The sequence below is a fragment of the Microcaecilia unicolor genome, chromosome 12, assembly GCF_901765095.1.
Source record: "Microcaecilia unicolor chromosome 12, aMicUni1.1, whole genome shotgun sequence".
Classification (NCBI taxonomy): domain Eukaryota; kingdom Metazoa; phylum Chordata; class Amphibia; order Gymnophiona; family Siphonopidae; genus Microcaecilia; species Microcaecilia unicolor.
The window spans coordinates 47,515,642-47,529,710 of record NC_044042.1 but is presented as its reverse complement, the minus strand read 5'-3'; the positions used below and the strand labels follow the sequence as shown (position 1 = coordinate 47,529,710).

The 14,069-nt window shown below is 45.3% G+C and overlaps 1 protein-coding gene across 1 annotated transcript in view; it reads left to right on the top strand.

Moving 5' to 3' along the window:
- Positions 1-14,055, top strand: part of BUD13 (BUD13 homolog) — a 31,190-nt gene extending 17,135 nt beyond the window's left edge. Inside the window, exons 6-11 of the mRNA XM_030221900.1 lie at positions 9,569-9,861; positions 9,942-10,050; positions 12,587-12,725; positions 13,056-13,240; positions 13,434-13,515; positions 13,801-14,055. Of these exons, the coding sequence (XP_030077760.1) occupies positions 9,569-9,861; positions 9,942-10,050; positions 12,587-12,725; positions 13,056-13,240; positions 13,434-13,515; positions 13,801-13,894 (902 nt within the window). The 3' untranslated portion in view covers positions 13,895-14,055. The remainder of the gene's footprint in view (positions 1-9,568; positions 9,862-9,941; positions 10,051-12,586; positions 12,726-13,055; positions 13,241-13,433; positions 13,516-13,800) is intronic.
- Positions 14,056-14,069: the final 14 nt, after the last annotated feature.

Sequence of the window (14,069 nt, the reverse complement as noted above, 5' to 3'; positions counted from 1 at the left end):
TTGGATCCATCCCTCTTGGCTCATCAGCTGGTTTCCTTCCTCCTTTTCCTGGTAAAAGTGATAAGAGAAGTCAGTGTACACTCAGCTTAATGATTGTGTCAGATCTGAATTGTGATACCCATATCAATATGGCTTTAGGGCCAGTACATAGCACTGAAGCCCTGTTTTTTGACCACTATTGACATTATTTATTTATTTATTTATTTTATTTATTTGATACTTATATCCCACATTTTCCCACTCATGCAGGCACAATGTGGCTTACAGAGTATTAAATAAGAGTACAAACTTAACAGCTTAGGCAAACATTAAGAAGTAAGTAGGAGGGAAGAAACTAACAAAGTGAACTAGGTAGGGTAAGGGACAAGGGATGCTTTAATCAACATGGTAACTTGAGGGATAAGTCTTAGCAAAGAGGAATGTCTTTAACAACTTCTTAAAAAGGGCATGGTCCACTTGAGTTTTAAGGTGACGAGGTAACGTGTTCCAGTGTTTGGGACTCCAATAACGGAAAGACGAGGCGAAGATTTTCTTATATTTGACTCCCTTACAATTCGGAAAATGAAGGTGGAGATAGGACTGAGCAGCAGGGTTGGCATTTCTAGGCGGAAGGTCGATCAAGGGGAGCATGTATTCCGGGGCAGCCCCATAGATGATTTTATGTGTTAGGGAGCAGATCTTAAAAGCAATTCGCTCCTGTACTGGCAGCCAATGAAGTTTAAAACGCAGGGGGTCGGCGTGTGCAAAACGCCTTTCATTTAGGATGAGCCTCGCCGCAGTGTTCTGAGCCGTTTGGAAAGTTTTCAATAAGGAGGCCTGGCAACCCACATAAATACCACTACAATAATCCAGGTGGGATAGGACAAGCCAATGGACAAGGGTACGAAACAAGTCTCTGGGAAGGAGGTATCTGATGCGCCGAAGCCTCCACATGGCCTGGAACATTTTTTTGGAGACCAAGTGTACATGATCAACCAGCTGGAGATGTGAATCCAGATGCACTCCTAAAAGTCTCAGGCTGTTGGCAATCGGGAGGGCAGTACCCTGAACTGGAAGCATTGTGTCAGTTACATGAGCGTACATGGACGAGAGGATGAGACAATGAGTTTTTTCCCTGTTTAGCCTGAAGCGAAACACCCTGGCCCATTGTTCTAAAGTGGAGAAACAGGCATCTATGAGGTTGGCAACTTCTGATACTGTGGATTGAAAAGGGATATAGACTGTAATATCATCCGCATAGATGAAAGGATTGAGGTCCAGATTTGCAAGTGCTGTGGCTAAAGGCATCATCATTATATTGAATAGGGTAGGTGAGAGGGGAGAGCCCTGAGGGACCCCACAGGAAGCATTCCACGGTTCAGAAGTGTGGGAATTCACCATGACCTGATAGGACCTTGAGGTCAAGAAACCCTTGAACCAATGCAAAACTGGCCCTCCTATACCAATAGAATCCAGTAGATGGAGCAGGAGTTCATGATCTACCATGTCAAAAGCACTAGACATGTCAAATTGTAACAGAAGAATCTTCAAGTGGTTGATTGGTGCTCTCAGTATGTGTTAGTATTAGCTGCCCTTGATATGCTGGATCATTGCAATCTTTTGCGGGATTTCAGGAATACCCTATGTGTGGTTATCTTCCTACTTTTTGGGAAGATCTCAATAATCAGCTCGGCTCAACTCATTCAGTACCAGAGGAACTTAAGATGGGTGTTGCTCAGGGATCTGCCCTTTCTGCCTTTTATTTAGTTATACTTGAAGTTACGTGAGCTCAGCATATAGGCTTTACACTGATAAAGAGATATATATGCAAGTAAAGAATTGCACAGCTATGGATGATGCTATCACAAGACTGCATTCTTGCATTACATCTCTTGCATCCTGGATGTCTCAAAATGGGTCGGTATTATAACCAGAGAAAACTGATGTTATCTTAAGATTACCTGCAGGGAATATTCTACCAGCTGTCATATATCTATCAAGGTCTTAAGATAAGTACAAATCCTGGGAGTAATTTTGGATTCCTCTTGTTCTGTGAAACTCCAGATAGGAAAGTTTCGGTCAAGGCTGTCACCTTAAAGACATTTTTCTTAGTAGTGATTTGTTTGACCAGAAGGATAAAGTTGCAGGCCCTGTTGTGTTGGGAATCAGGGCCGGTCAAACCCGGTAAGCACCGCAGGGGGGGCGCCTGCCTTCAAGGGCGCCGCTGCGCCACCATACCGCATACTTGGGGGTTTAAATCTTTAATTTACCTCCGTCCCAGCGACCGTGTCATTTGAAAGCCCTGCCCGTCTCTAGCCTTCCCTCCCTTCGTGAGTTCGTTCCACAGAGTCCCACCTTCTGACGTCATTTCCTCGAGGGCGGGACTCTGAGGGAACGAACTCATAAAGGGAGGGAAGGCTAGAGACGGGCAGGGCTTTCAAATGACGCGGCCACTGGGACGGAGGTAAATTAAAAAAGACTTAAACCACGCAGGGTGGCAAGAAGAAAAAGGGGGATGTAGGGGGGAGAAGAGGGTGGGAAGGTGGCCATAAATGGGAGGGGGATGGGGCGAAGGAGAATCGCTGGACAGGGGCAGGGTGGGAGAAGAGAGAAAGGAGATGCTGGGGGGGGGGGGGGGCACAAACTCATAGTCTGCAGGGGGGGCACTAGAGACCCTAGGACCGGCCCTGTTGGGAATCTTTTTTTTTTTTTTTTTGATTTCCAAGGAGAAGATAGTGGTTCAGCCAGTTTCCTTTTTTCTTACGGAAGTGGTGTCCTCCTTCCATGGTAATCGGGCAGTTTCTCTTCCAGCACTTGGATTTTCTGGAAGGAGTGAAGAAGAGAGGAAACTGCATAAGCTCAATGTGAGATGAGTAGTGCGTGTATGTCTCAAAAGGGTGAGGGAGTTTTGTAGATCAGCTGCTTATGCTTTTTCGTGGGCAGATGATAGTTGAGGCAGCTTTGAAAGTGACTGTGGTGATTGCTTTGGCGTATATTCTGAAAGGACAGTAAGTATCCACGGTTCTGAAGGTGTATTCCACTAGAGGTCAGGCAGCTTCCTGGGAAGAACGTGGTCCGATTCCTCCACAGATTTATAAATCAGGCACTTGGGTTTTGTGGCATTCATTTATGAAACACTACAGGCTGGATGTGCAGGCCTGTCAGGATGTTGAGTTTGGTGCTAGTTTCGTCAGCAGTGTTTTCAGAACTCTCCCATAAATTACACTGCTTTGGTACTTCACACACCTCTGGATTGGTCTGTAAGGATGTTAAGAAAGGAGAAATTATATCTTTTTTTTAATGTTTGAATATTTTTATTAACCATCACAATACAGCAATGTAAACTTATCCATTTTATCCCCAAGTTTCCCCCCCTCCCCTCCCTCCCAGCTCTACTACAACTGTCCTTATTGGGTTAATCGCTGAAATTGAGTTCACAGTTCAGAAGATGGGTTGTACCTTCCCATTCTTTTGTCCGTTAGCTGCTCCAGCTCCCCGACCAGGGAAAGTTTCAGAGTCCAGTCAAGCTCTGAGGGAGCCATCTGTTTCTTCCAGTACATTGCAATGACACTCTTAGCCGCTGTTAAACAAATCCTGTTAAGGCGTCTTTGCCATTTAGTTCCTCTTCTGTTACCGAGACCCAGAAGACACCATTGCGGTGTATATTGGAACGGCTTATTCGTGCTTTCTGAAATTTTTGTCGTTACAGTTTTCCAAAATGGTTGTAGAGTTCGGCACGACCACCAAATATGCAAAAAAGTCCCCTCCTCATCTCCACACCTCTAACAAAGTGGGGATGCCGAGGAAAACATAGCATGTATTCGATGCGGGGTATAATACCACCGCGATAATATCTTAAAGGCATTTTCTTTTAACAACACACAGTTCGAAGCTTTTTTAACTTCTACTACTATAGCCTTCCACTCATTTACTGTAAACTCCCGTTGCAGATCCTGTTCCCATTTTATCATATAAGCACATTTCTCAAAAGGTCTGCCTCTAATAAATTTGTACAACATAGATATAACTCTTCTCATTTTCCCCAATGATCCCCACAAATTTTCAAGTTCCTCATATTCTTCCGGGTCTCTCCTCAACCACCCTTGTTGGCTCATATAATGCTTGACTTGTAAATAAAATTAAGTATCTCCCGCACCTCCCCCACACTGTTCCTGAATCTCCTCTAACGGCCTTAGCTCCCCATCATCCAGGAGAGCCCTGAAACAAATCAACCCCTCCTCTTCCCACCACCCTGCAACCTGGTGTCCCATTCCTACTTGAAAAGCCGGTTCCCCACCTATACATGCCAGTGTGGAAGTTTTCCTCTTCAGCCAGAACCTAGTTCTGAAAGAAGCCCACAAGGTCAACAGATGGTTCACAAATGGGTTTGTTGTCATTTGACCGTATATCCTCGGTTCCATTGAAGCCCATATAACCGACTTCAATTTATAACCCTGCACCATCTTTTGGTCTAAGCTAGCCACCACCGATGGAGCCTCCTGACTCCATGCCACTACAAACTTTACCTGTGCAGCCCAAAAATACCATTCCAAATTTGGCACCCCCTTCCCCCCAGGTCTACCAACTTCAACATCAATTTCGTATGTATTCTCGGTGCTTTACCCACCCATATAAATTTCATAATCTCCCCCTAAAGCTTATTTATTTCCCTTTTAGGTACCTGTATGGACAAAGTCTGGAACAGGAACAAAATCTGGGGTAAGATATTCATTCGTACTGCGGCTATTCTCCCCCACCAGGATAGCCATTTACCCTGCCATCCCGCCATGTCTCTATGTACTTGTTGAAACAACGGCCCATAATTTAGTGGGTATAGCTGACTCAACTCAGAGGGTATTTGCACCCCTAAATATTTGATATTTCCCTTATTTAGTCGAAATGAGAACCCCTGAAGCACTTCTACCATTTGGGATAGACACCCCCAGCACTTCAGACTTGTCATAGTTTATCTTAAAACCTGAAATCCTACCAAATTGATTGAGCTCTTTCACCAAGTTTGGTAAAGTCTTCAGGGGACTCGTGACAAAAAACAGAATATCGTCCGCAAATAATGCCAGCTTATGTTTTTATGTTCCCTGCCCGCTACTACGATCCCTTTTATGTCACCCATCTCCCTTATCCTCTGCGCCAGCGGTTCAATCGATATCGCAAATAACAAGGGAGATAGTGGGCAGCCTTGCCTCGTACCTCTCCCTATCTTAAACGCATTGGAATACCCCCCGTTTACCTTGATCCGCGCCGAGGGTCCTTCATATAACCTTTGCAACAATCCTATCAACTCCTCCCCAAAACCCAGATGCCTCAGTACTTCCCATAGATAGGGCCACTCCACCCTATCAAAGGCTTTTTCAGCATCTGTGCTTAGCAAAGCCATAGGTCGTCCCTTCTGTTGAGCCTCCCAGATAATATGAAGTGTACGACGTATATTATCGGCTACTTGTCTCCCCGCCACAAACCCCGATTGATCTGGGTGGATTAATTTGGGCAATATCCCCCTAATCTATTCGCAAGGACCTTGGATAGAATCTTAACATCCAGATTAATTAATGAAATTGGTCTATAGGACCCACATGCAGACGGATCTTTGCCTGGTTTCAGTATAAGCGATATACCGGCTTCATGCATACTAGATGGGAGGGAGCTGCCCTGAAAACAAGCATTGCCCACCCTTACCAACAACGGCCCTACCTCCCCAGCAAAGATTTTATAAAACTTTGCAGAATAACCATCAACTCCTGGGGCCTTCCCTCCTTTAAGCCCTTTTATAACCTGCCTAATTTCCTCCAAATGAAAGGGGGCCTCTAGCTTTTCACAATCCTCACGAGATAACTTGAGCAACCTAAAAGAGCACAATTCCTTTCTAATTTCATCTCCCGCCACCCCAATAGTGCTAGTATATAATGTACTATTAAATCTCAAAAATTGATCCCTAATATCTCTATCCTTATAGAGTATCTGATCCCCCTGCCCTTTAATTTTGGTAATCAGCGAGTCCCGTTGACGGTGTCTCAAACAATTAGCCAGCATCCTCCCCGACTTATTGCCAAATTCAAAAAACTTGTGCTGGAGACGTTTCCTCAGGAACTCCACCCAAAGCCGCCCTCCATTTACGTACCTCCCGCAACTCCTCTCCTAATCCCCCTTCCTGATGCCTATGCTCCCAATAGGCTAGCCGCTCCCTGGCCTCCAGTGCTTTAGCCTTCCGTTCCCGCTTTTTCCGGGCACCCCATTTAATTAAGTGTCCCCGCACCACCGCCTTTAAGGCATCCCAAAGTGTTCCCTCCGATACCACCCCCAAGTCATTCATAATACAGTAATCTTGAATTACATAGAGGCATATTTTCAAAGCACTTTGGGAGGCTAAGTTCCATAGGTTTCTATGGAACTTTGGGAGGCTAAGTGCTTTGAAAATGAGCCTCATAGTAACATAGTAGATGACCTTTTTATCGCCCAAAATTCCCTTATTAAGCCTCCAAAATCTCTGTTTATTCTCCTCTCCCAACCCCTTCAAGTCAAGCTCCACTGGGGCATGGTCAGTGACTGAAATGGACCCCACATCTGCATCAATGACATGTTCCCATAAGACACGGCTACACCAAATCATATCTATTCGTGTATATGAGTTCTGAGTGAGAAAAAAATGTATAGGCCTTCTGTGACGGATGTTTAAGTCGCCAAACCTCTAGGAGATCTAATTTCGAGGCAAGTGCCCTCAAACTCCGAGCATGAGGCTTGTATGCTGTAATGTGCCCCTTAGAGTGGTCCATAGATGTATTCCATAAATTAAAATCTCCCCCCATAATCATCCCACCTCTTTGAATATGCTCAAAGAACTCTCCCTGCCCTGAATTGGGTGCATAGATATTCACAATTGTCACAGATTTCCCATATAAAAGCCCTCTGACCACTAAACAGTGCCCCAATTCATCTCTATAAATGTCATCAGTTACAAATGGAATCCCTTTCCGAATATAAATGACTAGACCTTCCACCTTTCCCCCTCTTTTATCAAAGTGTGCAATACATTCACTGTAAGCCCTCTGGTGTGCCTCTCGGCGTCTAATATGTGTCTCCTGCAGCAGAACAATATCCCATCTACTCCTCTGTAACTCCCGATACACCAAATTTCTTTTCCTCTGCGAATTTAACCCGTTCACATTCCAAGTTCCCAACCTCAACCCTTTCCCTCCCTGCCCCCCCCCCCCTTGTTGCTGAGCGGTACCATTTGCCGCCAGCCTAGTACTGTAAGGAAATAACCCCTCACCAGAGCTGGCACCCCCTTCTCCCCCTCTGTTTCCCCCCCTCCCCCCAAATTCGTATTCCCTCTCCCTCCTCTCCACCTTTCCCAAACTCATTACATTATAACAGTGTAATAGACATCCATTATCTTAACTCATAACAGAAGAAAACTATTGCAAACCCTGCCTGGCAACCCTCCTACCCGGCAGCCTTATAACTGTGGTGAACTGAAACCAGTAGTCTCTCATACTTTCCTTCAGGGTACTCTGTCCATTTCTGGCATCTGGGAGCCAGACCCTTTGCGAGAACTCGCCTTTTGCCACGACGATCCTCTCTTCGCAGTTGCTGCTTTTCCTGGTTTTCCTGTCTCTCCTTCAGGAGGCAAATTTTTACAGCCTAGCTCCTTCAGCACTTTCCACGCTTCAGCCAGTGAAGTCACCCGCTTCGTTTGGCCCTCTACTGTAAGCTGCAAGCCAAACGGGAAAACCCATCTGTACCTGTAATTGGCCTGTTGAAGAAACTTGGTCAGGTCCCGAAACTCCCGTCTTCTTTGCAGTGTGCCCAGAGCCAGGTCTTGAAATACTAGCACTGTTTGATTGTCCCAGGGAATTTCACCCATCAATCGTGCCTTACGCCAGACCTGATCTTTGATCTTATAATCCTTAAAGCATGCCACTATGTCTCTGGGTTGTCTATCTCTTCGGGGTCCCAGGCTTCTGTGTACCCTATCAAATTGTATCTCAGTCACATCTCCATGCCATTGCTCATCTCCCTCAGATGCCAAGATAAAAGCACAGATTGCTCTCACCACCTTAGTACAATCCATATTTTGGTCTGCTTCTGGGACCCCCTTGAATCTTAAATTATTTCTTCTGGACCTATTTTCTAAGTCCTGAAGATCCAGCTGCATTTTATCTTTCTCTGCACGCAGAGAGACAATCTCATTTTTCAGCTCCAAGATGTCTCCCTCCACATGCTCCAGTGCTTCCTCAGCCTGCACCACCCTGCTGCCAATCTCTCTCACCTCTTTCTGGATGTCCACCACTGCGTCCTTGATTGTTTTCCTCACTGCTGCCATTTCAGCTTTAAGCCCTTTAAACCAGCGCTTTATCTCCTGCTTCGTGGGGGCTAATAGGGGTTGAAGACCGGGGGGGGGGGGGGGGGGGGAGAAGAAGACCAATTGTGGGCCGACTGTTGTTTACATTGTTTAGGGGTTTGGGTTTTCCTGATCAACCTATACACATTACAAATACATCTAGGAGATGGGTCCTGGAGGGCTATCAGAGTACAAGCCCTTGGGGCCCAATATAACATGGTTGAATTAGAGAATTGGGAAAATGAAAATTTTAACCATAATACATTCGCCTGATGCTGTTGTGCGGGAGGCAGAACAAGGTATCTATTCCACCCGATCATTTTTACTCTACAATGGTTGAACTGTAATATTGTAATTGAATAATTGGGTTTTATGGTCCTGGCCAGAGGGGAAGGAGGGCGAAAATGATAAAACTGTTGATGATGGCAGAAATCTACGCCTATAATATGTTTGGTTTTATTCAAGTTGTATAATTTCAGAATTAACCGTTAAATTTGTAATGTCGAATCATCAATAAAAATTGTTGAAACATAAATCCATCATGGTCTCACTGCAGCCTGTTTGGAGAATTATGATCTGTCACATTTGCTGTGTTCTTCACAGCAAAATCTTCTTGCATGCCCTAATTGAAACCAGTGTGAGAGCCTTTTCATGTGGCTACCTTCTGTTGGCATCAGCTGCTGTTAAGATGGAAGTGGTTAAATGTGCATAGACATGACCGTTTTCTATTTTTTTTTTTTAATTTTATTTTAATTGGTGTATTTTATTTGGAATTTTCTATTATGTATCTTATTGCATTGTACTTCTAGATGCTGGTCATCTGCCCTATAACTTGTTTGAGGTATATTAGGGATATATAAGTTCAATAGTTGTAGGAAGTGTTATTCATATGGCACTTTTTTCCATGTATTGATCTTTCCTGTGAAAGCAGCAGTGCAGTGTGGGTTAGGTTTACATGGCAACTCTGGTTATTGGACTTGTAAAAGGAGCTTCTAGATTCCAAAAATACAGTAGTATCTTCTAATACAAATGGGTACCTTTGCTGTGGAAGTGCCGAGTATAGTTACTACATAAAAAGGTCATCTGTGGCTTTTCTGCTACCCCAAAAAGAGCACAGCTAGAATTTTGACCTAAAAAGAGAAAATGCAGGCATGCTCCTTGAATGTAGGGCTTGTGAGCCTTGAGAATGGGTATTGGGCTCTTCTCACTTTAATGTTTTCCTTCACTTCCTAGGCAAGACTGCATTCCATCACCATCATGATTTAGATGTCACTTCACTAAGCAGGAATTCGTCAGATTCTGACATTTCTCCTCCGCGGAACACTCGCAGGTCAAGCCCTGGACACTCTGACCTCTCTCCTCCACGAAGACAGCAGCAAAAGTCTTTGGATTCTGATCTCTCTCCACCCCGTAGGAACCAGGATTTAGGGAGACCACCTCAGACCCAAAAGTGCTCTAACCTCTCCCCCTCTCGACAAAGGACATCCAGATGGTCTCCCCAGAGAGTACAGGGAGAAGGCTCTAAGGTAGGTGTTTGGCCTTTAACAGCAGAAGCAGGATAATATGCTTTCAGTATTTGAGGTGGTATTTTCTTTTCTATCCCCAGGTGAGTCAGATGCTCTCTGGGGGCAAAGCTGGGCTGGTGTCAGCTAAAGTGTTAAAAGAGGAGCAGGAAGAGACCAGGAGGAGGGAGAGAGACAATAAGCACTTAGAAGGTAAGTGTTTTATGATGGGGTGTTGAATCAGATTTGAATTTTCATAAACTGGTGCAGACCTGGTTATTTAAGAGCTGAAGCTATTATGTTATGCATGGATTCATTCAGAGTTTTATCTTTTAACTTCAACTGTGGCTGTGTTACTTTGGGGGACATGTTCTATTGTTCTTTCTCTTCTGCATTATATCTGCTGTTTGCTTTTATTTATTATTTACTTGTAAAAAAGGCCCGTTTCTGTCAGAAATGAAACGTGCGCTAGCAAGGTTTTCCTTGGAGTGTATGTTTGAGAGAGAGAGAGAGAGAGTGTGTGTGTGTGTGAGAGATGTAGAGTGTGATAGACAGTGTATGTGATAGAGTTTGAGTGTGTGCCCCCTCCCCTTATGGCCTCAGGCCCCCCTTCCACCCCACCTTTCTGGTCTTAGGACTGCCCTCACCCCCTCCTCCAGCCACCACTGTCCACCGACCCTCCTCTCCCCCGCCCCCTTGCAGCCACCCATGGCCAGCAGCGACCCTCCTCTTCCCCTGCCCCCTCCAGCCACCCATGTCCAGTGACCCTGCTCTCTTACCTGCCCCTCCTTCATCCACCCAGGTTATGTAACGAAATCTTCGGGGCAGGCAGGAAAGATCCACGTTCCTGCCTGCCCACTGCTGGCGCTCCTCCACTGCCGGATCGTTGTTGAAAATGGCCTCCGAGACTTCTGCTGGTCTTGGAGGCCGCCCTTTTAAGTATCGGTGGCCATTTTGAACAGCGATCCGGCAGTGGGGGAGCGCCAGCAGCGGGCAGGCAGGACCGGGGATCTTTCCTGCCTGCCCCAAAGAATTCGTTACACAACATGAGACAGACGGGCCGAGCCTGTACGCCGTTTACCGATGCTGGTGCCGCCGCTGCCGCCGTAACCCCGACTGGGTAACTGAGACTTCAAAAATTCGTAAGGAGGGGGGCTGGTAGTGGACGGGAGGCACGACGACCCTGGAACTGTGAGCGAGGGGGATCCTGGAACTGGGAGGGAGGGGGGATCCTGGAAGTGGAAGACCGTGAAATTCGGGGATCTGTGAGGGAGACCGTGATGTGTGTGTGTGGGGGGCCTTGGGTGATGCGCCAAGGGAGAGGGGGGGGGGGGGGGGTTCTGTGGTGCTACACTTGTAGTTGTTTGATGCACTGTTCCCTGCAACTATCTCCGAAGTGGCAGGGAGTGGCGCACTGACAGCTGATTCCCAGGCCGTGGGAGGAGTAGGGAATCAGGTTCCGCGTGTTTTCCTACTCCTCCCCTTGCCTTGGAATCAGCTGAGTGACGTCATCCTGGCTATGGAGCCTAGCTCAGCAACTCCAGGAGCCACAGACACAGGCAGTCCCACATTAGAACGTTGGTGGTGAGAATTATTATATAGGATACTAAGTAAATATTGAGGGTAATACTCCAAAATTTATGTGCCTAGCTTGGATTTGGGCTCCTAAAATGGCCTCTCTGAAATATTAGGAGTGGCCTAGTGGTAGACTTTGGTCCTGGGGAACTGAGTTAGATTTCCACTTCAGGCACAGGCAGCTCCTTGTGACTATGGGCAAGTCACTTAACCCTCCATTGCTCCCTGTAAGCTGCATTGAGCCTGCCCTGAGTGGGAAAGCGCGGGGTACAAATGTAACAAAAATAAATAAATAAATTACCCAAGGTTGAAGGCCTAAATTTATGTTCAATGTCTCGTCCTATTTTCACTGAATCTAGGAGTCAGCAGCTGAAGCCTCTTTCATTTCCCCCTCACCCAAAGTTGTTCACAGTGAAAGTGTGTGTGTGTTTGGGTTGGAATCCAGAAACCCCTCTGTGATCAGCAGCAGCTCCTTTAGAAACTGATTTAATAAGGCTGTTGTCCCATTCTGTGACTGAAAGTTTAGTAAATCAGTCCCTTAAGATACCACTGCATATTGTAGCCAAAACCAGAAGTTTCTCTTCTGGAAGCATAATGGCAGCAGTGTGACATTACCCACTTGATATGTGAAGCAAAGAGGTAAAGGCCTGTTTCATCATGGCATGGGTCACCACGTCTAGAAATATAGAAAAATGAAGGCAGATAAAACCATATGGTCTATCCAGTCTGCCCATCTACTTTATCGTTCCCTTAGAGATCCTATATACTTGTCTGTCTCTCTCATATCCCCCTCTCTGGCCTTCAGATATTCTCGTTCTTGTACCTTGCTATCATTCAGCTTGCTGTTGTAAGTTTGAACTGCATTGTGCAGGAAGCTCAGGTACTCTTGCAGTTTTAAGTCCCATGAAACTTGAAACCACAAGAGTACCTGAGCTTCCTGCCCTGTACAGCTCAAGCTTACAGCAGTGGGCAACTAGGAAATGTTTTCTGCAGCAGCACAAAACTAAGTAAATTAAAATTTAGGGGTAAGATCTCAGGTGCCAGGGTGCAAGTTCTAGACACCATGGTGACCTGGGATTTGTCAAGCCTTACTTTGGCTGGTGGTTTATGCATGACCCAAGTTAGAGAAGGGGTGTGGAAAAAGAGATGGTGAATTTCTGTTCTGTGCATATAGATGAATCCCAGACTGCTAAGACCATTTTCCGGGATAAATCTGGCAGGAAAAGGGATCTGAAACAAGAGCGACTGGATCAACAGCAGAAAGCAGACAAAAAAGCTGAGAGAGATGCGCAGTATGCCAAGTGGGGAAAAGGGTAAGAAGCTCACAAGACTCTCCCCTGTTGGTCACCTTGTATTACATGTAAAATAATTGGTGCATATGCCAGATATGATTCCTTAAAACATTCCTCACAATAGTGGGGAAAATGAACCAATTTAAACATGGCAGTTCCTTCTGTCTCATATGGGAGTAATCTTCCACCATTTTTGCTTTTGATGGAAACAACTTGTTAATTATCATTTTTAAAAATCTCTCTGCAGTGCTCCTTTTAGACTTTGTCATAGAAAATAGCACAACTGCCTGCCTGTGCAAGGTGCAGGTTATGTACAAGTCACTTTTCGTGTGATGGCTTCACCTTTCTCAGGCTGGTGCAGAAAGAACAGCAGGAGCAGAATCTACAGGATGCAGTGAAGGAAATGGAAAAACCACTGGCCCGGTATATCCATGACAAAGACCTGGATCAGATGCTGCGGGAACAGGAGCGAGAAGGGGACCCTATGGCTAACTTCATTAAAAAGAAAAAAGCCAAAGAGACCACAAATAAAAAAGGTATCCTCCATTTCCCTACCAAATCTAACAAGTTAGTGGGACAGTAGGGATGCTGAGTGAATCTCTTACAGCCTTTCTTCCAGTACAGTTAAGACAGGCATATGAGGGAGACTTAAGCTGTGGTTTAGCAAATGTATGCTTAGATTGATTCTGGGTTGGAGTTCCAGACTCTATGCTCATTTCTTTCTTTTAGAGCGGCCAAGGTACAGTGGACCAGCACCTCCTCTCAACAGATTTAACATTTGGCCTGGGTACCGATGGGATGGTGTGGACAGGTATTTATTAAATACTGTATTTACAACAGCATCAAAGTGTCATGGACTGAAATATGCAAGACAGTAAGGTATCTGTGTAATAAACTTCTGCAGAACTGGTATCCTCCCAAGCCTCAAAAAAAAGACAAGTTTCAGACCATGCTTGGATAATTCCACTGCACTCATTCCAATTCTAAAAAGAAGGAAAAGGCTGGGGCCATTAACTTTGTACTAGTTTAATCATATGATCTGTGCCTGCATGTAGTACACATTATGCTTAAACTAATTACCTCTTTTATATTTCAGATCAAATGGTTTTGAGCAGCAGCGTTTTGCCCGTTTAGCAAACCAGAAGGCTGTTCAGGAAGTGGCATATAAGTGGAGTGTTGAGGACATGTAAACTGGACATGACCACTTCAGTATTTAAAAAAAAATCATGAAACCTATCCTGCTGTTTCCTGTCTAGTACTGAAGATCCCCAAGGAGCTCTCAAGCTGCAGGACAAAGAAATACAATTTTGTATAGGATTTTGGTAGAAATGAATACTGTTTTTAATTTTAAGGGCCTTTGGTGTT